Source organism: Oncorhynchus mykiss, chromosome 21 (assembly GCF_013265735.2).
Source record: "Oncorhynchus mykiss isolate Arlee chromosome 21, USDA_OmykA_1.1, whole genome shotgun sequence".
Taxonomy (NCBI): Eukaryota; Metazoa; Chordata; class Actinopteri; order Salmoniformes; family Salmonidae; genus Oncorhynchus; species Oncorhynchus mykiss.
The window spans coordinates 62,512,975-62,535,895 of NC_048585.1; the positions used below are offsets into that span (position 1 = coordinate 62,512,975).

Here is a 22,921-nt window from a genome sequence, read left to right on the forward strand (position 1 = left end):
GACCAGAACAGTAGTCTAATGTTCTAGAAGAGAGGACCAGAACAGTAGTCTGTTAGATAAGAGAGGACCAGAACACTAGTCTAATGTTCTAGAAGAGAGGACCAGAACAGTAGTCTAATGTTCTAGAAGAGAGGACCAGAACAGTAGTCTAATGTTCTAGAAGAGAGGACGAGAACAGTAGTCTAATGTTCTAGAAGAGAGGACCAGAACAGTAGTATAATTTTAGATAAGAGAGGACCAGAACAGTAGTCTAATGTTCTAAAAGAGAGGACCAGAACAGTAGTATAATTTTAGATAAGAGAGGACCAGAACAGTAGTCTAATGTTCTAGAAGAGAGGACCAGAACAGTAGTCTAATGTTATAGAAGAGAGGACCAGAACAGTAGTCTAATGTTATAGGAGAGAGGACCAGAACAGTAGTCTAATGTTCTAGAAGAGAGGACCAGAACAGTAGTCTAATGTTCTAGAAGAGAGGACCAGAACAGTAGTCTAATGTTATAGAAGAGAGGACCAGAACAGTAGTCTAATGTTCTAGAAGAGAGGACGAGAACAGTAGTCTAATGTTCTAGAAGAGAGGACCAGAACAGTATTCTAATGTTATAGAAGAGAGGACCAGAACAGTAGTCTAATGTTATAGAAGAGAGGACCAGAACAGTAGTCTAATGTTATAGAAGAGAGGACCAGAACAGTAGTCTAATGTTATAGAAGAGAGGACCAGAACAGTAGTCTAATGTTCTAGAAGAGAGGACTAGAACAGTAGTCTAATGTTATAGAAGAGAGGACCAGAACAGTAGTCTGTTATAGAAGAGAGGACCAGAACAGTAGTCTAATGTTCTAGAAGAGAGGACCAGAACAGTAGTCTAATGTTCTAGAAGAGAGGACCAGAACAGTAGTCTGTTATAGAAGAGAGGACCAGAACAGTAGTCTAATGTTATAGAAGAGAGGACCAGAACAGTAGTCTGTTATAGGAGAGAGGACCAGAACAGTAGTCTAATGTTCTAGAAGAGAGGACCAGAACAGTAGTCTAATGTTCCAGAAGAGAGGACCAGAACAGTAGTCTGTTAGATAAGAGAGGACCAGAACAGTAGTCTAATGTTATAGAAGAGAGGACCAGAACAGTAGTCTGTTATAGGAGAGGACCAGAACAGTAGTCTGTTATAGAAGAGAGGACCAGAACAGTAGTCTAATGTTCTAGAAGAGAGGACCAGAACAGTAGTCTAATGTTCTAGAAGAGAGGACCAGAACAGTAGTCTGTTATAGGAGAGGACCAGAACAGTAGTCTAATGTTCTAGAAGAGAGGACCAGAACAGTAGTCTAATGTTCTAGAAGAGGGGACCAGAACAGTAGTCTAATGTTATAGAAGAGAGGACCAGAACAGTAGTCTGTTATAGAAGAGAGGACCAGAACAGTAGTCTAATGTTCTAGAAGAGAGGACCAGAACAGTATTCTAATGTTATAGAAGAGAGGACCAGAACAGTAGTCTAATGTTATAGAAGAGAGGACCAGAACAGTAGTCTAATGTTCTAGAAGAGAGGACCAAAACAGTAGTCTAATGTTCTAGAAGAGAGGACCAGAACAGTAGTCTAATGTTCTAGAAGAGAGGACCAGAACAGTAGTCTAATGTTATAGGACAGAGGACCAGAACAGTAGTCTAATGTTCTAGAAGAGAGGACCAGAACAGTAGTCTAATGTTCTAGAAGAGAGGACCAGAACAGTAGTCTGTTATAGAAGAGAGGACCAGAACAGTAGTCTAATGTTCTAGAAGAGAGGACCAGAACAGTAGTCTAATGTTCTAGAAGAGAGGACCAGAACAGTAGTCTGTTATAGAAGAGAGGACCAGAACAGTAGTCTAATGTTATAGAAGAGAGGACCAGAACAGTAGTCTAATGTTATAGAAGAGAGGACCAGAACAGTAGTCTAATGTTCTAGAAGAGAGGACTAGAACAGTAGTCTAATGTTATAGAAGAGAGGACCAGAACAGTAGTCTATTATAGAAGAGAGGACCAGAACAGTAGTCTAATGTTCTAGAAGAGAGGACCAGAACAGTAGTCTAATGTTCTAGAAGAGAGGACCAGAACAGTAGTCTGTTATAGAAGAGAGGACCAGAACAGTAGTCTAATGTTATAGAAGAGAGGACCAGAACAGTAGTCTGTTATAGGAGAGAGGACCAGAACAGTAGTCTAATGTTCTAGAAGAGAGGACCAGAACAGTAGTCTAATGTTCCAGAAGAGAGGACCAGAACAGTAGTCTGTTAGATAAGAGAGGACCAGAACAGTAGTCTAATGTTATAGAAGAGAGGACCAGAACAGTAGTCTGTTATAGGAGAGGACCAGAACAGTAGTCTAATGTTCTAGAAGAGAGGACCAGAACAGTAGTCTAATGTTCTAGAAGAGGGGACCAGAACAGTAGTCTAATGTTATAGAAGAGAGGACCAGAACAGTAGTCTGTTATAGAAGAGAGGACCAGAACAGTAGTCTAATGTTCTAGAAGAGAGGACCAGAACAGTAGTCTGTTATAGGAGAGGACCAGAACAGTAGTCTAATGTTCTAGAAGAGAGGACCAGAACAGTAGTCTAATGTTCTAGAAGAGAGGACCAGAACAGTAGTCTGTTAGATAAGAGAGGACCAGAACACTAGTCTAATGTTCTAGAAGAGAGGACCAGAACAGTAGTCTAATGTTCTAGAAGAGAGGACCAGAACAGTAGTCTAATGTTCTAGAAGAGAGGACGAGAACAGTAGTCTAATGTTCTAGAAGAGAGGACCAGAACAGTAGTCTAATGTTATAGGACAGAGGACCAGAACAGTAGTCTAATGTTCTAGAAGAGAGGACCAGAACAGTAGTATAATTTTAGATAAGAGAGGACCAGAACAGTAGTCTAATGTTCTAGAAGAGAGGACCAGAACAGTAGTATAATTTTAGATAAGAGAGGACCAGAACAGTAGTCTAATGTTCTAAAAGAGAGGACCAGAACAGTAGTATAATTTTAGATAAGAGAGGACCAGAACAGTAGTCTAATGTTCTAGAAGAGAGGACCAGAACAGTAGTCTAATGTTATAGAAGAGAGGACCAGAACAGTAGTCTAATGTTATAGGAGAGAGGACCAGAACAGTAGTCTAATGTTCTAGAAGAGAGGACCAGAACAGTAGTCTAATGTTCTAGAAGAGAGGACCAGAACAGTAGTCTAATGTTATAGAAGAGAGGACCAGAACAGTAGTCTAATGTTCTAGAAGAGAGGACAAGAACAGTAGTCTAATGTTCTAGAAGAGAGGACCAGAACAGTAGTCTAATGTTCTAGAAGAGGGGACCAGAACAGTAGTCTAATGTTATAGAAGAGAGGACCAGAACAGTAGTCTAATGTTCTAAAAGAGAGGACCAGAACAGTAGTATAATTTTAGATAAGAGAGGACCAGAACAGTAGTCTAATGTTCTAGAAGAGAGGACCAGAACAGTAGTCTAAGGTTATAGAAGAGAGGACCAGAACAGTAGTCTAATGTTATAGGAGAGAGGACCAGAACAGTAGTCTAATGTTATAGAAGAGAGGACCAGAACAGTAGTCTAATGTTCTAGAAGAGAGGACTAGAACAGTAGTCTAATGTTATAGAAGAGAGGACCAGAACAGTAGTCTGTTATAGAAGAGAGGACCAGAACAGTAGTCTAATGTTCTAGAAGAGAGGACCAGAACAGTAGTCTAATGTTCTAGAAGAGAGGACCAGAACAGTAGTCTGTTATAGAAGAGAGGACCAGAACAGTAGTCTAATGTTATAGAAGAGAGGACCAGAACAGTAGTCTGTTATAGGAGAGAGGACCAGAACAGTAGTCTAATGTTCTAGAAGAGAGGACCAGAACAGTAGTCTAATGTTCCAGAAGAGAGGACCAGAACAGTAGTCTGTTAGATAAGAGAGGACCAGAACAGTAGTCTAATGTTATAGAAGAGAGGACCAGAACAGTAGTCTGTTATAGGAGAGGACCAGAACAGTAGTCTGTTATAGAAGAGAGGACCAGAACAGTAGTCTAATGTTCTAGAAGAGAGGACCAGAACAGTAGTCTAATGTTCTAGAAGAGAGGACCAGAACAGTAGTCTGTTATAGGAGAGGACCAGAACAGTAGTCTAATGTTCTAGAAGAGAGGACCAGAACAGTAGTCTAATGTTCTAGAAGAGGGGACCAGAACAGTAGTCTAATGTTATAGAAGAGAGGACCAGAACAGTAGTCTGTTATAGAAGAGAGGACCAGAACAGTAGTCTAATGTTCTAGAAGAGAGGACCAGAACAGTATTCTAATGTTATAGAAGAGAGGACCAGAACAGTAGTCTAATGTTATAGAAGAGAGGACCAGAACAGTAGTCTAATGTTCTAGAAGAGAGGACCAAAACAGTAGTCTAATGTTCTAGAAGAGAGGACCAGAACAGTAGTCTAATGTTCTAGAAGAGAGGACCAGAACAGTAGTCTAATGTTATAGGACAGAGGACCAGAACAGTAGTCTAATGTTCTAGAAGAGAGGACCAGAACAGTAGTCTAATGTTCTAGAAGAGAGGACCAGAACAGTAGTCTGTTATAGAAGAGAGGACCAGAACAGTAGTCTAATGTTCTAGAAGAGAGGACCAGAACAGTAGTCTAATGTTCTAGAAGAGAGGACCAGAACAGTAGTCTGTTATAGAAGAGAGGACCAGAACAGTAGTCTAATGTTATAGAAGAGAGGACCAGAACAGTAGTCTAATGTTATAGAAGAGAGGACCAGAACAGTAGTCTAATGTTCTAGAAGAGAGGACTAGAACAGTAGTCTAATGTTATAGAAGAGAGGACCAGAACAGTAGTCTATTATAGAAGAGAGGACCAGAACAGTAGTCTAATGTTCTAGAAGAGAGGACCAGAACAGTAGTCTAATGTTCTAGAAGAGAGGACCAGAACAGTAGTCTGTTATAGAAGAGAGGACCAGAACAGTAGTCTAATGTTATAGAAGAGAGGACCAGAACAGTAGTCTGTTATAGGAGAGAGGACCAGAACAGTAGTCTAATGTTCTAGAAGAGAGGACCAGAACAGTAGTCTAATGTTCCAGAAGAGAGGACCAGAACAGTAGTCTGTTAGATAAGAGAGGACCAGAACAGTAGTCTAATGTTATAGAAGAGAGGACCAGAACAGTAGTCTGTTATAGGAGAGGACCAGAACAGTAGTCTAATGTTCTAGAAGAGAGGACCAGAACAGTAGTCTAATGTTCTAGAAGAGGGGACCAGAACAGTAGTCTAATGTTATAGAAGAGAGGACCAGAACAGTAGTCTGTTATAGAAGAGAGGACCAGAACAGTAGTCTAATGTTCTAGAAGAGAGGACCAGAACAGTAGTCTGTTATAGGAGAGGACCAGAACAGTAGTCTAATGTTCTAGAAGAGAGGACCAGAACAGTAGTCTAATGTTCTAGAAGAGAGGACCAGAACAGTAGTCTGTTAGATAAGAGAGGACCAGAACACTAGTCTAATGTTCTAGAAGAGAGGACCAGAACAGTAGTCTAATGTTCTAGAAGAGAGGACCAGAACAGTAGTCTAATGTTCTAGAAGAGAGGACGAGAACAGTAGTCTAATGTTCTAGAAGAGAGGACCAGAACAGTAGTCTAATGTTATAGGACAGAGGACCAGAACAGTAGTCTAATGTTCTAGAAGAGAGGACCAGAACAGTAGTATAATTTTAGATAAGAGAGGACCAGAACAGTAGTCTAATGTTCTAGAAGAGAGGACCAGAACAGTAGTATAATTTTAGATAAGAGAGGACCAGAACAGTAGTCTAATGTTCTAAAAGAGAGGACCAGAACAGTAGTATAATTTTAGATAAGAGAGGACCAGAACAGTAGTCTAATGTTCTAGAAGAGAGGACCAGAACAGTAGTCTAATGTTATAGAAGAGAGGACCAGAACAGTAGTCTAATGTTATAGGAGAGAGGACCAGAACAGTAGTCTAATGTTCTAGAAGAGAGGACCAGAACAGTAGTCTAATGTTCTAGAAGAGAGGACCAGAACAGTAGTCTAATGTTATAGAAGAGAGGACCAGAACAGTAGTCTAATGTTCTAGAAGAGAGGACAAGAACAGTAGTCTAATGTTCTAGAAGAGAGGACCAGAACAGTAGTCTAATGTTCTAGAAGAGGGGACCAGAACAGTAGTCTAATGTTATAGAAGAGAGGACCAGAACAGTAGTCTGTTATAGAAGAGAGGACCAGAACAGTAGTCTAATGTTCTAGAAGAGAGGACCAGAACAGTAGTCTGTTATAGGAGAGGACCAGAACAGTAGTCTAATGTTCTAGAAGAGAGGACCAGAACAGTAGTCTAATGTTCTAGAAGAGAGGACCAGAACAGTAGTCTGTTAGATAAGAGAGGACCAGAACACTAGTCTAATGTTCTAGAAGAGAGGACCAGAACAGTAGTCTAATGTTCTAGAAGAGAGGACCAGAACAGTAGTCTAATGTTCTAGAAGAGAGGACGAGAACAGTAGTCTAATGTTCTAGAAGAGAGGACCAGAACAGTAGTCTAATGTTATAGGACAGAGGACCAGAACAGTAGTCTAATGTTCTAGAAGAGAGGACCAGAACAGTAGTATAATTTTAGATAAGAGAGGACCAGAACAGTAGTCTAATGTTCTAGAAGAGAGGACCAGAACAGTAGTATAATTTTAGATAAGAGAGGACCAGAACAGTAGTCTAATGTTCTAAAAGAGAGGACCAGAACAGTAGTATAATTTTAGATAAGAGAGGACCAGAACAGTAGTCTAATGTTCTAGAAGAGAGGACCAGAACAGTAGTCTAATGTTATAGAAGAGAGGACCAGAACAGTAGTCTAATGTTCTAGAAGAGAGGACAAGAACAGTAGTCTAATGTTCTAGAAGAGAGGACCAGAACAGTATTCTAATGTTATAGAAGAGAGGACCAGAACAGTAGTCTAATGTTATAGAAGAGAGGACCAGAACAGTAGTCTAATGTTCTAGAAGAGAGGACCAAAACAGTAGTCTAATGTTCTAGAAGAGAGGACCAGAACAGTAGTCTAATGTTCTAGAAGAGAGGACCAGAACAGTAGTCTAATGTTATAGGACAGAGGACCAGAACAGTAGTCTAATGTTCTAGAAGAGAGGACCAGAACAGTAGTCTAATGTTATAGAAGAGAGGACCAGAACAGTAGTCTGTTATAGAAGAGAGGACCAGAACAGTAGTCTAATGTTCTAGAAGAGAGGACCAGAACAGTAGTCTAATGTTCTAGAAGAGAGGACCAGAACAGTAGTCTGTTATAGAAGAGAGGACCAGAACAGTAGTCTAATGTTATAGAAGAGAGGACCAGAACAGTAGTCTAATGTTCTAGAAGAGGGGACCAGAACAGTAGTCTAATGTTATAGAAGAGAGGACCAGAACAGTAGTCTGTTATAGAAGAGAGGACCAGAACAGTAGTCTAATGTTCTAGAAGAGAGGACCAGAACAGTAGTCTGTTATAGGAGAGGACCAGAACAGTAGTCTAATGTTCTAGAAGAGAGGACCAGAACAGTAGTCTAATGTTCTAGAAGAGAGGACCAGAACAGTAGTCTGTTAGATAAGAGAGGACCAGAACACTAGTCTAATGTTCTAGAAGAGAGGACCAGAACAGTAGTCTAATGTTCTAGAAGAGAGGACCAGAACAGTAGTCTAATGTTCTAGAAGAGAGGACGAGAACAGTAGTCTAATGTTCTAGAAGAGAGGACCAGAACAGTAGTATAATTTTAGATAAGAGAGGACCAGAACAGTAGTCTAATGTTCTAAAAGAGAGGACCAGAACAGTAGTATAATTTTAGATAAGAGAGGACCAGAACAGTAGTCTAATGTTCTAGAAGAGAGGACCAGAACAGTAGTCTAATGTTATAGAAGAGAGGACCAGAACAGTAGTCTAATGTTATAGGAGAGAGGACCAGAACAGTAGTCTAATGTTCTAGAAGAGAGGACCAGAACAGTAGTCTAATGTTCTAGAAGAGAGGACCAGAACAGTAGTCTAATGTTATAGAAGAGAGGACCAGAACAGTAGTCTAATGTTCTAGAAGAGAGGACGAGAACAGTAGTCTAATGTTCTAGAAGAGAGGACCAGAACAGTATTCTAATGTTATAGAAGAGAGGACCAGAACAGTAGTCTAATGTTATAGAAGAGAGGACCAGAACAGTAGTCTAATGTTCTAGAAGAGAGGACCAAAACAGTAGTCTAATGTTCTAGAAGAGAGGACCAGAACAGTAGTCTAATGTTCTAGAAGAGAGGACCAGAACAGTAGTCTAATGTTATAGGACAGAGGACCAGAACAGTAGTCTAATGTTCTAGAAGAGAGGACCAGAACAGTAGTCTAATGTTATAGAAGAGAGGACCAGAACAGTAGTCTGTTATAGAAGAGAGGACCAGAACAGTAGTCTAATGTTCTAGAAGAGAGGACCAGAACAGTAGTCTAATGTTCTAGAAGAGAGGACCAGAACAGTAGTCTGTTATAGAAGAGAGGACCAGAACAGTAGTCTAATGTTATAGAAGAGAGGACCAGAACAGTAGTCTAATGTTATAGAAGAGAGGACCAGAACAGTAGTCTAATGTTCTAGAAGAGAGGACTAGAACAGTAGTCTAATGTTATAGAAGAGAGGACCAGAACAGTAGTCTATTATAGAAGAGAGGACCAGAACAGTAGTCTAATGTTCTAGAAGAGAGGACCAGAACAGTAGTCTAATGTTCTAGAAGAGAGGACCAGAACAGTAGTCTGTTATAGAAGAGAGGACCAGAACAGTAGTCTAATGTTATAGAAGAGAGGACCAGAACAGTAGTCTGTTATAGGAGAGAGGACCAGAACAGTAGTCTAATGTTCTAGAAGAGAGGACCAGAACAGTAGTCTAATGTTCCAGAAGAGAGGACCAGAACAGTAGTCTGTTAGATAAGAGAGGACCAGAACAGTAGTCTAATGTTATAGAAGAGAGGACCAGAACAGTAGTCTGTTATAGGAGAGGACCAGAACAGTAGTCTGTTATAGAACAGAGGACCAGAACAGTAGTCTAATGTTCTAGAAGAGAGGACCAGAACAGTAGTCTAATGTTCTAGAAGAGAGGACCAGAACAGTAGTCTGTTATAGGAGAGGACCAGAACAGTAGTCTAATGTTCTAGAAGAGAGGACCAGAACAGTAGTCTAATGTTCTAGAAGAGGGGACCAGAACAGTAGTCTAATGTTATAGAAGAGAGGACCAGAACAGTAGTCTGTTATAGAAGAGAGGACCAGAACAGTAGTCTAATGTTCTAGAAGAGAGGACCAGAACAGTAGTCTGTTATAGGAGAGGACCAGAACAGTAGTCTAATGTTCTAGAAGAGAGGACCAGAACAGTAGTCTAATGTTCTAGAAGAGAGGACCAGAACAGTAGTCTGTTAGATAAGAGAGGACCAGAACACTAGTCTAATGTTCTAGAAGAGAGGACCAGAACAGTAGTCTAATGTTCTAGAAGAGAGGACCAGAACAGTAGTCTAATGTTCTAGAAGAGAGGACGAGAACAGTAGTCTAATGTTCTAGAAGAGAGGACCAGAACAGTAGTCTAATGTTATAGGACAGAGGACCAGAACAGTAGTCTAATGTTCTAGAAGAGAGGACCAGAACAGTAGTATAATTTTAGATAAGAGAGGACCAGAACAGTAGTCTAATGTTCTAGAAGAGAGGACCAGAACAGTAGTATAATGTTATAGAAGAGAGGACCAGAACAGTAGTCTAATGTTCTAAAAGAGAGGACCAGAACAGTAGTATAATTTTAGATAAGAGAGGACCAGAACAGTAGTCTAATGTTCTAGAAGAGAGGACCAGAACAGTAGTCTAATGTTATAGAAGAGAGGACCAGAACAGTAGTCTAATGTTATAGGAGAGAGGACCAGAACAGTAGTCTAATGTTCTAGAAGAGAGGACCAGAACAGTAGTCTAATGTTCTAGAAGAGAGGACCAGAACAGTAGTCTAATGTTATAGAAGAGAGGACCAGAACAGTAGTCTAATGTTCTAGAAGAGAGGACAAGAACAGTAGTCTAATGTTCTAGAAGAGAGGACCAGAACAGTATTCTAATGTTATAGAAGAGAGGACCAGAACAGTAGTCTAATGTTATAGAAGATAGGACCAGAACAGTAGTCTAATGTTCTAGAAGAGAGGACCAACACAGTAGTCTAATGTTCTAGAAGAGAGGACCAGAACAGTAGTCTAATGTTCTAGAAGAGAGGACCAGAACAGTAGTCTAATGTTATAGGACAGAGGACCAGAACAGTAGTCTAATGTTCTAGAAGAGAGGACCAGAACAGTAGTCTAATGTTATAGAAGAGAGGACCAGAACAGTAGTCTGTTATAGAAGAGAGGACCAGAACAGTAGTCTAATGTTCTAGAAGAGAGGACCAGAACAGTAGTCTAATGTTCTAGAAGAGAGGACCAGAACAGTAGTCTGTTATAGAAGAGAGGACCAGAACAGTAGTCTAATGTTATAGAAGAGAGGACCAGAACAGTAGTCTAATATTATAGAAGAGAGGACCAGAACAGTAGTCTAATGTTCTAGAAGAGAGGACTAGAACAGTAGTCTAATGTTCTAGAAGAGAGGACCAGAACAGTAGTCTAATATTATAGGACAGAGGACCAGAACAGTAGTCTAATGTTCTAGAAGAGAGGACCAGAACAGTAGTCTGTTATAGGAGAGGACCAGAACAGTAGTCTGTTATAGAAGAGAGGACCAGAACAGTAGTCTAATGTTATAGAAGAGAGGACCAGAACAGTAGTCTAATGTTATAGAAGAGAGGACCAGAACAGTAGTCTAATGTTAGATAAGAGAGGACCAGAACAGTAGTCTAATGTTCTAGAAGAGAGGACCAGAACAGTAGTCTGTTATAGGAGAGGACCAGAACAGTAGTCTGTTATAGAAGAGAGGACCAGAACAGTAGTCTAATGTTCTAGAAGAGAGGACCAGAACAGTAGTCTAATGTTCCAGAAGAGAGGACCAGAACAGCAGTCTGTTAGATAAGAGAGGACCAGAACAGTAGTCTAATGTTATAGAAGAGAGGACCAGAACAGTAGTCTGTTATAGGAGAGGACCAGAACAGTAGTCTGTTATAGAAGAGAGGACCAGAACAGTAGTCTAATGTTCTAGAAGAGAGGACCAGAACAGTAGTCTAATGTTCTAGAAGAGAGGACCAGAACAGTAGTCTGTTATAGGAGAGGACCAGAACAGTAGTCTAATGTTCTAGAAGAGAGGACCAGAACAGTAGTCTAATGTTCTAGAAGAGGGGACCAGAACAGTAGTCTAATGTTATAGAAGAGAGGACCAGAACAGTAGTCTGTTATAGAAGAGAGGACCAGAACAGTAGTCTAATGTTCTAGAAGAGAGGACCAGAACAGTAGTCTGTTATAGGAGAGGACCAGAACAGTAGTCTAATGTTCTAGAAGAGAGGACCAGAACAGTAGTCTAATGTTCTAGAAGAGAGGACCAGAACAGTAGTCTGTTAGATAAGAGAGGACCAGAACACTAGTCTAATGTTCTAGAAGAGAGGACCAGAACAGTAGTCTAATGTTCTAGAAGAGAGGACCAGAACAGTAGTCTAATGTTCTAGAAGAGAGGACGAGAACAGTAGTCTAATGTTCTAGAAGAGAGGACCAGAACAGTAGTATAATTTTAGATAAGAGAGGACCAGAACAGTAGTCTAATGTTCTAAAAGAGAGGACCAGAACAGTAGTATAATTTTAGATAAGAGAGGACCAGAACAGTAGTCTAATGTTCTAGAAGAGAGGACCAGAACAGTTGTTTGTTAGATAAGAGAGGACCAGAACAGTAGTCTAATGTTTGAGAAAGATGTGGTGAAGTAGTGTAAGAGGATGATAGCAGTGCCATCTATGTTATGTGTGATGATATGAGGCGCTATACCAACTAGACAGCCATAAGACAGGCACAAAATGGCCCCTGAAGGTACTGTTCAGAACGGTTAAATAGAATAATAGCCTGATATAATATTTACTCCTTCAGAATTAAACATTTCTTGCAGTAAAACTATAAACCAAAATGTCCATATCTACTCGGGAACAGGAGTACATAAATATGATTTATTTATTTCAGCGTTTGAGAGAGTGAATGCGAGGTTCGGGATCGTCTGTGAAGGTGGTGGGTCTATCTTAAATCAGCATCAGAAAATATATATATATATATATATATATATATATATATATATATATATATATATATATATATATATATATATATATATATATATATATATATATGTTATTGTATTTGTATTGTATTTTCAACCCAGTCCCTAAATGTCTTCGCAGCGTGAGAGAGGCAGACAGGACAGAGAAAACACATTTTACTAGATTGAAGCATTCTACATTCTATCCCTTTATGACATCATTCTACATTCTATCCCTTTATGACATCATTCTGTTGAGCAATAGTTCATCTAGTCTTCTAGGGCAACATATAGCAGAAGGGAAGCTGCATGTATCTAATTATAGACGAGTTGTCTAAAAAAAAAAATAGCCTACCAAAGTGTCGGAAATTATAAAGCAGAAACACTTCCCTGACTGTACAACACATGATCTATTTTAGCGGGTCCACCTCCAACATACAACAGCCGTTCTGCCAGTCCCATTCTGTTAAAGGTCCCCAAAGCACACACATCCCTGGGTCGCTCGTCTTTTCAGTTCGCTGCAGCTAGCGACTGGAACGAGCTGCAACAAACACTCAAACTGGACAGTTTTATCTTCATCTCTTCATTCAAAGACTCAATCATGGACACTCTTACTGACAGTTGTGGCTGCTTCTCGTGATGTATTGTTGTCTCTACCTTCTTGCCCTGTGTGCTGTTGTCTGTGCCCAAGAATGTTTCTACCATGTTTTGCACTGCTACCATGTTGTGCTGCTGCTAGGTTGTGTTGTCATGTTGTGTTGCTACCATGCTGTATTGTCATGTTGTGATGCTACCATGTTGTTGTCATGTTGTGTTGCTACCATGTTGTTGTCATGTGTTGCTACCATGTTGTTGTCATGTTGTGTTGTACCATGCTGTGTTGTCATGTGTTGCTACCATGCTGTGTTGTTGTCTTAGGTCTCTCTTGTCGTGATGTGTTTTGTCCTATATTTTTATTAAATGTATTTTTATGTTTAATCCCAGACTGTCCCCTGCAGAAGGCCTTTAATCCCAGACTGTCCCCTGCAGAAGGCCTTTAATGCCAGACTGTCCCCTGCAGAAGGCCTTTAATCCCAGACTGTCCCCTGCAGAAGGCCTTTAATCCCAGACTGTCCCCTGCAGAAGGCCTTTAATCCCAGACTGTCCCCTGCAGAAGGCCTTTAATCCCAGACTGTCCCCTGCAGAAGGCCTTTAATCCCAGAATGTCCCCTGCAGAAGGCCTTTAATCCCAGACTGTCCCCTGCAGAAGGCCTTTAATCCCAGACTGTCCCCTGCAGAAGGCCTTTAATCCCAGACTGTCCCCTGCAGAAGGCCTTTATTCCCAGACTGTCCCCTGCAGAAGGCCTTTAATCCCAGACTGTCCCCTGCAGTAGGCCTTTAATCCCAGACTGTCCCCTGCAGAAGGCCTTTAATGCCAGACTGTCTCCTGCAGAAGGCCTTTAATCCCAGACTGTCCCCTGCAGAAGGCCTTTAATCCCAGACTGTCCCCTGCAGAAGGCCTTTAATCCCAGACTGTCCCCTGCAGTAGGCCTTTAATCCCAGAATGTCCCCTGCAGAAGGCCTTTAATCCCAGACTGTCCCCTGCAGAAGGCCTTTAATACCAGACTGTCCCCTGCAGAAGGCCTTTAATCCCAGACTGTTCCCTGCAGAAGGCCTTTAATCCCAGACCGTCCCCTGCAGAAGGCCTTTAATCCCAGACTGTCCCCTGCAGAAGGCCTTTAATCCCAGACTGTCCCCTGCAGAAGGCCTTTAATTCCAGACTGTTCCCTGCAGAAGGCCTTTAATCCCAGACTGTCCCCTGCAGAAGGCATTTAATCCCAGACTGTCCCCTGCAGAAGGCCTTTAATCCCAGACTGTCCCCTGCAGAAGGCCTTTATTCCCAGACTGTCCCCTGCAGAAGGCCTTTAATCCCAGACTGTCCCTGCAGTAGGCCTTTATTCCCAGACTGTCCCCTGCAGAAGGCCTTTAATCCCAGACTGTCCCCTGCAGAAGGCCTTTAATCCCAGAATGTCCCCTGCAGAAGGCCTTTAATCCCAGACTGTCCCCTGCAGAAGGCCTTTAATCCCAGACTGTCCCCTGCAGAAGGCCTTTAATCCCAGACTGTCCCCTGCAGAAGGCCTTTAATCCCAGACTGTCCCCTGCAGAAGGCCTTTAATCCAAGACTGTCCCCTGCAGAAGGCCTTTAATCCCAGACTGTTCCCTGCAGAAGGCCTTTAATCCCAGACTGTCCCCTGCAGAAGGCCTTTAATCCCAGACTGTCCCCTGCAGAAGGCCTTTATTCCCAGACTGTCCCCTGCAGAAGGCCTTTAATCCCAGACTGTCCCCTGCAGTAGGCCTTTAATCCCAGACTGTCCCCTGCAGTAGGCCTTTAATCCCAGACTGTCCCCTGCAGAAGGCCTTTAATCCCAGAATGTCCCCTGCAGAAGGCCTTTAATCCCAGACTGTCCCCTGCAGAAGGCCTTTAATCCCAGACTGTCCCCTGCAGAAGGCCTTTAATCCCAGACTGTCCCCTGCAGAAGGCCTTTAATCCCAGACTGTCCCCTGCAGAAGGCCTTTAATCCCAGAATGTCCCCTGCAGAAGGCCTTTAATCCCAGACTGTCCCCTGCAGAAGGCCTTTAATCCCAGACTGTCCCCTGCAGAAGGCCTTTAATCCCAGACTGTCCCCTGCAGAAGGCCTTTAATCCCAGACTGTCCCCTGCAGAAGGCCTTTAATCCAAGACTGTCCCCTGCAGAAGGCCTTTAATCCCAGACTGTTCCCTGCAGAAGGCCTTTAATCCCAGACTGTCCCCTGCAGAAGGCCTTTAATCCCAGACTGTCCCCTGCAGAAGGCCTTTAATCCCAGACTGTCCCCTGCAGAAGGCCTTTATTCCCAGACTGTCCCCTGCAGAAGGCCTTTAATCCCAGACTGTCCCCTGTAGAAGGCCTTTAATCCCAGACTGTCCCCTGCATTAGGCCTTTAATCCCAGACTGTCCCCTGCAGAAGGCCTTTAATCCCAGACTGTCCCCTGCAGAAGGCCTTTAATCCCAGACTGTCCCCTGCAGAAGGCCTTTAATCCCAGACTGTCCCCTGCAGAAGGCCTTTAATCCCAGACTGTCCCCTGCAGAAGGCATTTAATCCCAGACCGTCCCCTGCAGAAGGCCTTTAATCCCAGACTGTCCCCTGCAGAAGGCCTTTTGGTAGGTCGTCAATGTAAATAAGAATGTGTTCTTAATTGCCCAGTTAAATAAAGGTTCAATACAAAAAACACAAAACATTTTCAGTTTGTATTTGTGTGTATATACAGTGTGTGTTTGTGTGTATATACAGTGTGTGTTTGTGTGTATATACAGTGTGTGTGTTTGTGTGTATATACAGTGTGTGTTTGTGTGTATATACAGTGTGTGTTTGTGTGTATATACAGTGTGTGTGTTTGTGTGTATATACAGTGTGTGTGTTTGTGTGTATATACAGTGTGTGTGTTTGTGTGTATATACAGTGTGTGTGTTTGTGTGTATATACAGTGTGTGTTTGTGTGTATATACAGCGTGTGTGTTTGTGTGTATATACAGTGTGTGTGTTTGTGTGTATATACAGTGTGTGTGTTTTTGTGTATATACAGTGTGTGTGTTTGTGTGTATATACAGTGTGTGTGTGTGTGTTTGTGTGTATATACAGTATGTGTGTTTGTACTGAGTGTACTAAACATTAAGGACACCTTCCTAATATTGAGTTGCAATCCCTTTTGCCCTCAGAACAGCTTCAACTAGTCGGGCCATGGACTCTACAAGGTGTCGATAGCGTTCCACAGGGATGCTGGCCCATGTTGTCTCCAATTCTTCCCACAAACCGGTGCACCGGGCACCTACTACCATACACCGCTCAAAAGGCACTTAAAATATGTTGTCTTTCTCATTCACCCTCTGAATGTCACACACACGCACACACACAATCCAGACTTAAAAATCCTTCTTTAACCAGTCTCCTCCCCTTCATCTACACTGACTGAAGTGGATTTAACAAGTGACATCAATAAGGGATCATAGCTTTCACCTGAATTCACCTGGTCAGTCTGTGTGGAAAGAGCAGGTGTTCTTTCACCTGGATTCACCTGGTCAGTCTGTGTGGAAAGAGCAGGTGTTCTTTCACCTGGATTCACCTGGTCAGTCTCATGGAAAGAGCAGGTGGTCCTAATGTTTTGTCCACTCAGTGTACGTTCTACAAAGATACATTTCTATTGCATCCTTTGGAACAGGCTAGCCATGTAGGCTAGTGATGGAATGTTAGGCCTATGGGTATGGGAGCCAGCCACAGATACATAGACAATGTAGCCTAACGATATTGTGTCTTCAACATCTCAATCACAATTCTCTCTCCTTTCCCTTCTTGACAAGTCCACAATGATTTAAGAATACCTGCCATTGTATTCACTGTAGCTGTTTTTTATCAGCTATCACCATCGAAACAAAAATAGTCTTACCCGATCGAGGTACCGATAGAGACACAGAACCGTTAACGAAAACCTACCTGGGTGGCTTTGTGGAACTGCTTTTTCAGCCCCGCGACAGACATCGCTCTAGTTCCACCAGATGTCCACTTGCGTTCACCAAGTAATCCACGATTATCCACCCTCTGGGTTTCAAAACGAGGAATATAATCCGCTTGTCTTTCTTTCTATCTATCGAGTGTTTTGCCGTTGCGTAGTGTCGGGGCAGAATCAGTGACATTTATAAATAAGATGTTTTCTTAATTTTCATATGCAAACGTATCTTTCAAACCACGTGAAGGGATGATTGAGGGGGAACCAATTATCTCTTGGCTCCACAATGTCTGTGTGCCAGTCACTCCCTACTTTTCCCATTGGGGAGAGGTTAGGCCTGTCTTCTTATGGGAATGTGTCTATTTACTTGTCCTCTCTGAGGTTGCCCTTATCTTGATTTAGTATATATGACCTGAGAGGCTCACTGTCTCTCTGTGATCTTGTCCAGGAGGGGGTGTATTTGATATATGCTAGTGGATGAGGTTTTGTTTTTGGGCCTGAGTGGTACCAAGAGCGAGATAAGAACATAGTTTAGGAGACCAAAGCTGAACGATAATTTATAGCCAATGCTGTCTGGCTATGTGTGTCTTTGCTATAAAGGATCTCAGTTGCAATGTGTAAGGGACTCTCAGAGAATTCATTTATAGACACTGAATTGATCTGAGAGTCACCGGGTTGTGATGGAGCTCATATAATTAAAGATGGACTTTATGATAACTCTGACTTGTGTGTGGTTTGCTCTCATGATTTGGTAATACAGGAAATTTCCACTACAGTAGACTAGTCTACACTGGTGTCCTCTCGTCATAACAGAATGAATCGCTCTATCCAAATACAACCAGCGAAATCATTCGGACTGGCATTCCTGAATTCACCTGGTCAGTCTATATCATGGCGAGAGCAGGTGTTCCTAATATTTTGTGCACTCCGTGTAAATGATAATATGCAGATCTTACTGTCTCCGAACAGGTTGTACTTCTCACATCCCGGGGCCAGTTTCTCCGTCTGACGACAGCACAGCCACACCCCCTCCAGCCAGAACTGAGGGTGAAACTTAGCAACGATCACAGAGTTCTCCTTGATCTCTGGAACAAACACATCAACAACAACAACAACATTTTATTTATGGATTTATAAGACATTTTGCAGGGATGAAATCTTTTTTTTTTAAATGACTTAGTGACAAGAATAATATGGCAACTACTGCTACAACTACTAATAAAAACTACTGCTACAACTACTAATAAAAACAACTGCTACAACTACTAATAAAAACTACTGCTACAACTACTAATAAAAACTACTGCTACAACTACTAATAAAAACTACTGCTACAACTACTAATAAAAACTACTGCTACAACTACTAATAAGAACTACTGCTACAACTACCGCTACAACTACTAATACAACTACTGCTACAACTACTAATAAAAACTACTGCTACAACTACTAATAAAAACTACTGCTACAACTACTAATAAAAACTACTGCTACATCTACTAATAAAAACTACTGCTACAACTACTAATAAAAACTACTGCTACAACTACTAATAAAACTACTGCTACAACTACTGCTACAACTACTAATAAAACTACTGCTACAACTACTAATAAAAACTACTGCTACAACTACCGCTACAACTACTAATAAAACTACTGCTACAACTACTAATAAAACTACTGCTACAACTACTAATAAAACTACTGCTACAACTACTAATAAAAACTACTGCTACAACTACTAATAAAACTACTGCTACAACTACTAATAAAACTACTGCTACAACTACTAATAAAAACTACTGCTACAACTACTGCTACAACTACTAATAAAACTACTGCTACAACTACTAATAAAAACTACTGCTACAACTACCGCTACAACTACTAATAAAACTACTGCTACAACTACTAATAAAACTACTGCTACAACTACTAATAAAAACTACTGCTACAACTACTAATAAAAACTACTGCTACAACTACTAATAAAAACTACTGCTACAACTACTAATAAAACTACTGCTACAACTACTAATAAAACTACTGCTACAACTACTAATAAAAACTACTGCTACAACTACTAATAAAAACTACTGCTACAACTACTAATAAAAACTACTGCTACAACTACTAATAAAAACTACTGCTACAACCACTAATAAAAACTACTGCTACAACTACTAATAAAAACTACTGCTACAACTACTAATAAAACTACTGCTACAACTACTAATAAAAACTACTGCTACAACTACCGCTACAACTACTAATAAAACTACTGCTACAACTACTAATAAAACTACTGCTACAACTACTAATAAAACTACTGCTACAACTACTAATAAAAACTACTGCTACAACTACTAATAAAACTACTGCTACAACTACTAATAAAACTACTGCTACAACTACTAATAAAAACTACTGCTACAACTACTAATAAAACTACTGCTACAACTACTAATAAAAACTACTGCTACAACCACTAATAAAAACTACTGCTACAACTACTAATAAAACTACTGCTACAACTACTAATAAAACTACTGCTACAACTACTAATAAGAACTACTGCTACAACTACTAATAAAAACTACTGCTACAACTACTAATAAAAACTACTGCTACAACTACTAATAAAAACTACTAATAAAACTACTGCTACAACTACTAATAAAAACTACTGCTACAACCACTAATAAAAACTACTGCTACAACTACTAATAAAAACTACTGCTACAACTACTAATAAAAACAACTGCTACAACTACTAATAAAAACTACTGCTACAACTACTAATAAAAACTACTGCTACAACTACTAATAAAAACTACTGCTACAACTACTAATAAAAACTACTGCTACAACTACTAATAAGAACTACTGCTACAACTACCGCTACAACTACTAATACAACTACTGCTACAACTACTAATAAAAACTACTGCTACAACTACTAATAAAAACTACTGCTACAACTACTAATAAAAACTACTGCTACAACTACTAATAAAAACTACTGCTACAACTACTAATAAAAACTACTGCTACAACCACTAATAAAAACTACTGCTACAACTACTAATAAAAACTACTGCTACAACTACTAATAAAACTACTGCTACAACTACTAATAAAAACTACTGCTACAACTACTAATAAAACTACTGCTACAACTACTAATACAACTACTGCTACAACTACTAATAAAACTACTGCTACAACTACTAATAAAAACTACTGCTACAACTACTAATAAAACTACTGCTACAACTACTAATAAAAACTACTGCTACAACTACTAATAAAACTACTGCTACAACTACTAATAAAACTACTGCTACAACTACTAATAAAAACTACTGCTACAACCACTAATAAAACTACTGCTACAACTACTAATAAAAACTACTGCTACAACTACTGCTACAACTACTAATAAAACTACTGCTACAACTACTAATAAAAACTACTGCTACAACAACCGCTACAACTACTAATAAAACTACTGCTACAACTACTAATAAAACTACTGCTACAACTACTAATAAAACTACTGCTACAACTACTAATAAAAACTACTGCTACAACTACTAATAAAACTACTGCTACAACTACTAATAAAACTACTGCTACAACTACTAATAAAAACTACTGCTACAACTACTAATAAAACTACTGCTACAACTACTAATAAAAACTACTGCTACAACTACTAATAAAAACTACTGCTACAACTACTAATAAAAACTACTGCTACAACCACTAATAAAAACTACTGCTACAACTACTAATAAAAACTACTGCTACAACTACTAATAAAACTACTGCTACAACTACTAATAAAAACTACTGCTACAACTACCGCTACAACTACTAATAAAACTACTGCTACAACTACTAATAAAACTACTGCTACAACTACTAATAAAACTACTGCTACAACTACTAATAAAAACTACTGCTACAACTACTAATAAAACTACTGCTACAACTACTAATAAAACTACTGCTACAACTACTAATAAAAACTACTGCTACAACTACTAATAAAACTACTGCTACAACTACTAATAAAAACTACTGCTACAACCACTAATAAAAACTACTGCTACAACTACTAATAAAACTACTGCTACAACTACTAATAAAACTACTGCTACAACTACTAATAAAAACTACTGCTACAACTACTAATAAAAACTACTGCTACAACTACTAATAAGAACTACTGCTACAACTACTAATAAAAACTACTGCTACAACTACTAATAAAAACTACTGCTACAACTACTAATAAAAACTACTGCTACAACTACTAATAAAACTACTGCTACAACTACTAATAAAAAGTACTGCTACCACTACTAATAAAAACTACTGCTACAACTACTAATAAAACTACTGCTACAACCACTAATAAAAACTACTGCTACAACCACTAATAAAAACTACTGCTACAACTACTAATAAAAACTACTGCTACAACTACTAATAAAAACTACTGCTACAACTACTAATAAAAACTACTGCTACAACTACTAATAAAAACTACTGCTACAACTACTAATAAAAACTACTGTTACAACTACTAATAAAAACTACTGCTACAACTACTAATAAAAACTACTGCTACAACTACTAATAAAACTACTGCTACAACTACTAATAAAAACTACTGCTACAACTACTGCTACAACTACTAATAAAAACTACTGCTACAACTACTAATACAACAACTGCTACAACTACTAATAAAAACTACTGCTACAACTACTAATAAAACTACTGCTACAACTACTAATAAAAACTACTGCTACAACTACTAATAAAAACTACTGCTACAACTACTAATAAAAACTACTGCTAAAACTACTAATAAAAACTACTGCTACAACTACTAATAAAAACTACTGCTACAACTACTAATAAAAACTACTGCTACAACTACTAATAAAAACTACTGCTACAACTACTAATAAAAACTACTGCTACAACTACTGCTACCACTACTAATAAAACTACTGCTACAACTACTAATAAAAACTACTGCTACAACTACTGCTACAACTACTAATAAAAACTACTGCTAAAACTACTAATAAAAACTACTGCTACAACTACTAATAAAAACTACTGCTACAACTACTAATAAAAACTACTGCTACAACTACTAATAAAAACTACTGCTACAACTACTAATAAAAACTACTGCTACAACTACTGCTACAACTACTAATAAAACTACTGCTACAACTACTAATAAAAACTACTGCTACAACTACTGCTACAACTACTAATAAAAACTACTGCTACAACCACTAATAAAAACTACTGCTACAACTACTAATAAAAACTACTGCTACAACTACTAATAAAACTACTGCTACAACTACTAATAAAAACTACTGCTACAACTACCGCTACAACTACTAATAAAACTACTGCTACAACTACTAATAAAACTACTGCTACAACTACTAATAAAACTACTGCTACAACTACTAATAAAAACTACTGCTACAACTACTAATAAAACTACTGCTACAACTACTAATAAAACTACTGCTACAACTACTAATAAAAACTACTGCTACAACTACTAATAAAACTACTGCTACAACTACTAATAAAAACTACTGCTACAACCACTAATAAAAACTACTGCTACAACTACTAATAAAAACTACTGCTACAACTACTAATAAAACTACTGCTACAACTACTAATAAAACTACTGCTACAACTACTAATAAAAACTACTGCTACAACTACTAATAAAAACTACTGCTACAACTACTAATAAGAACTACTGCTACAACTACTAATAAAAACTACTGCTACAACTACTAATAAAAACTACTGCTACAACTACTAATAAAAACTACTGCTACAACTACTAATAAAACTACTGCTACAACTACTAATAAAAACTACTGCTACAACTACTAATAAAAACTACTGCTACAACTACTAATAAAACTACTGCTACAACTACTAATAAAAACTACTGCTACAACCACTAATAAAAACTACTGCTACAACTACTAATAAAAACTACTGCTACAACTACTAATAAAAACTACTGCTACAACTACTAATAAAAACTACTGCTACAACTACTAATAAAAACTACTGCTACAACTACTAATAAAAACTACTGCTACAACTACTAATAAAAACTACTGCTACAACTACTAATAAAAACTACTGCTACAACTACTAATAAAAACTACTGCTACAA

At 39.2% G+C, this 22,921-nt stretch overlaps 1 protein-coding gene across 2 annotated transcripts in view; it reads right to left on the bottom strand.

The window, feature by feature from the left end:
• Positions 1-22,921, bottom strand: part of LOC110514818 (tyrosine-protein kinase Tec) — a 60,459-nt gene that overhangs the window by 25,084 nt on the left and 12,454 nt on the right. For both annotated transcript variants that reach the window (XM_036958371.1, XM_036958370.1), the window contains exon 5: positions 17,627-17,755. In XM_036958371.1, coding sequence (XP_036814266.1) covers positions 17,627-17,755 — 129 coding nt within the window. The remainder of the gene's footprint in view (positions 1-17,626; positions 17,756-22,921) is intronic.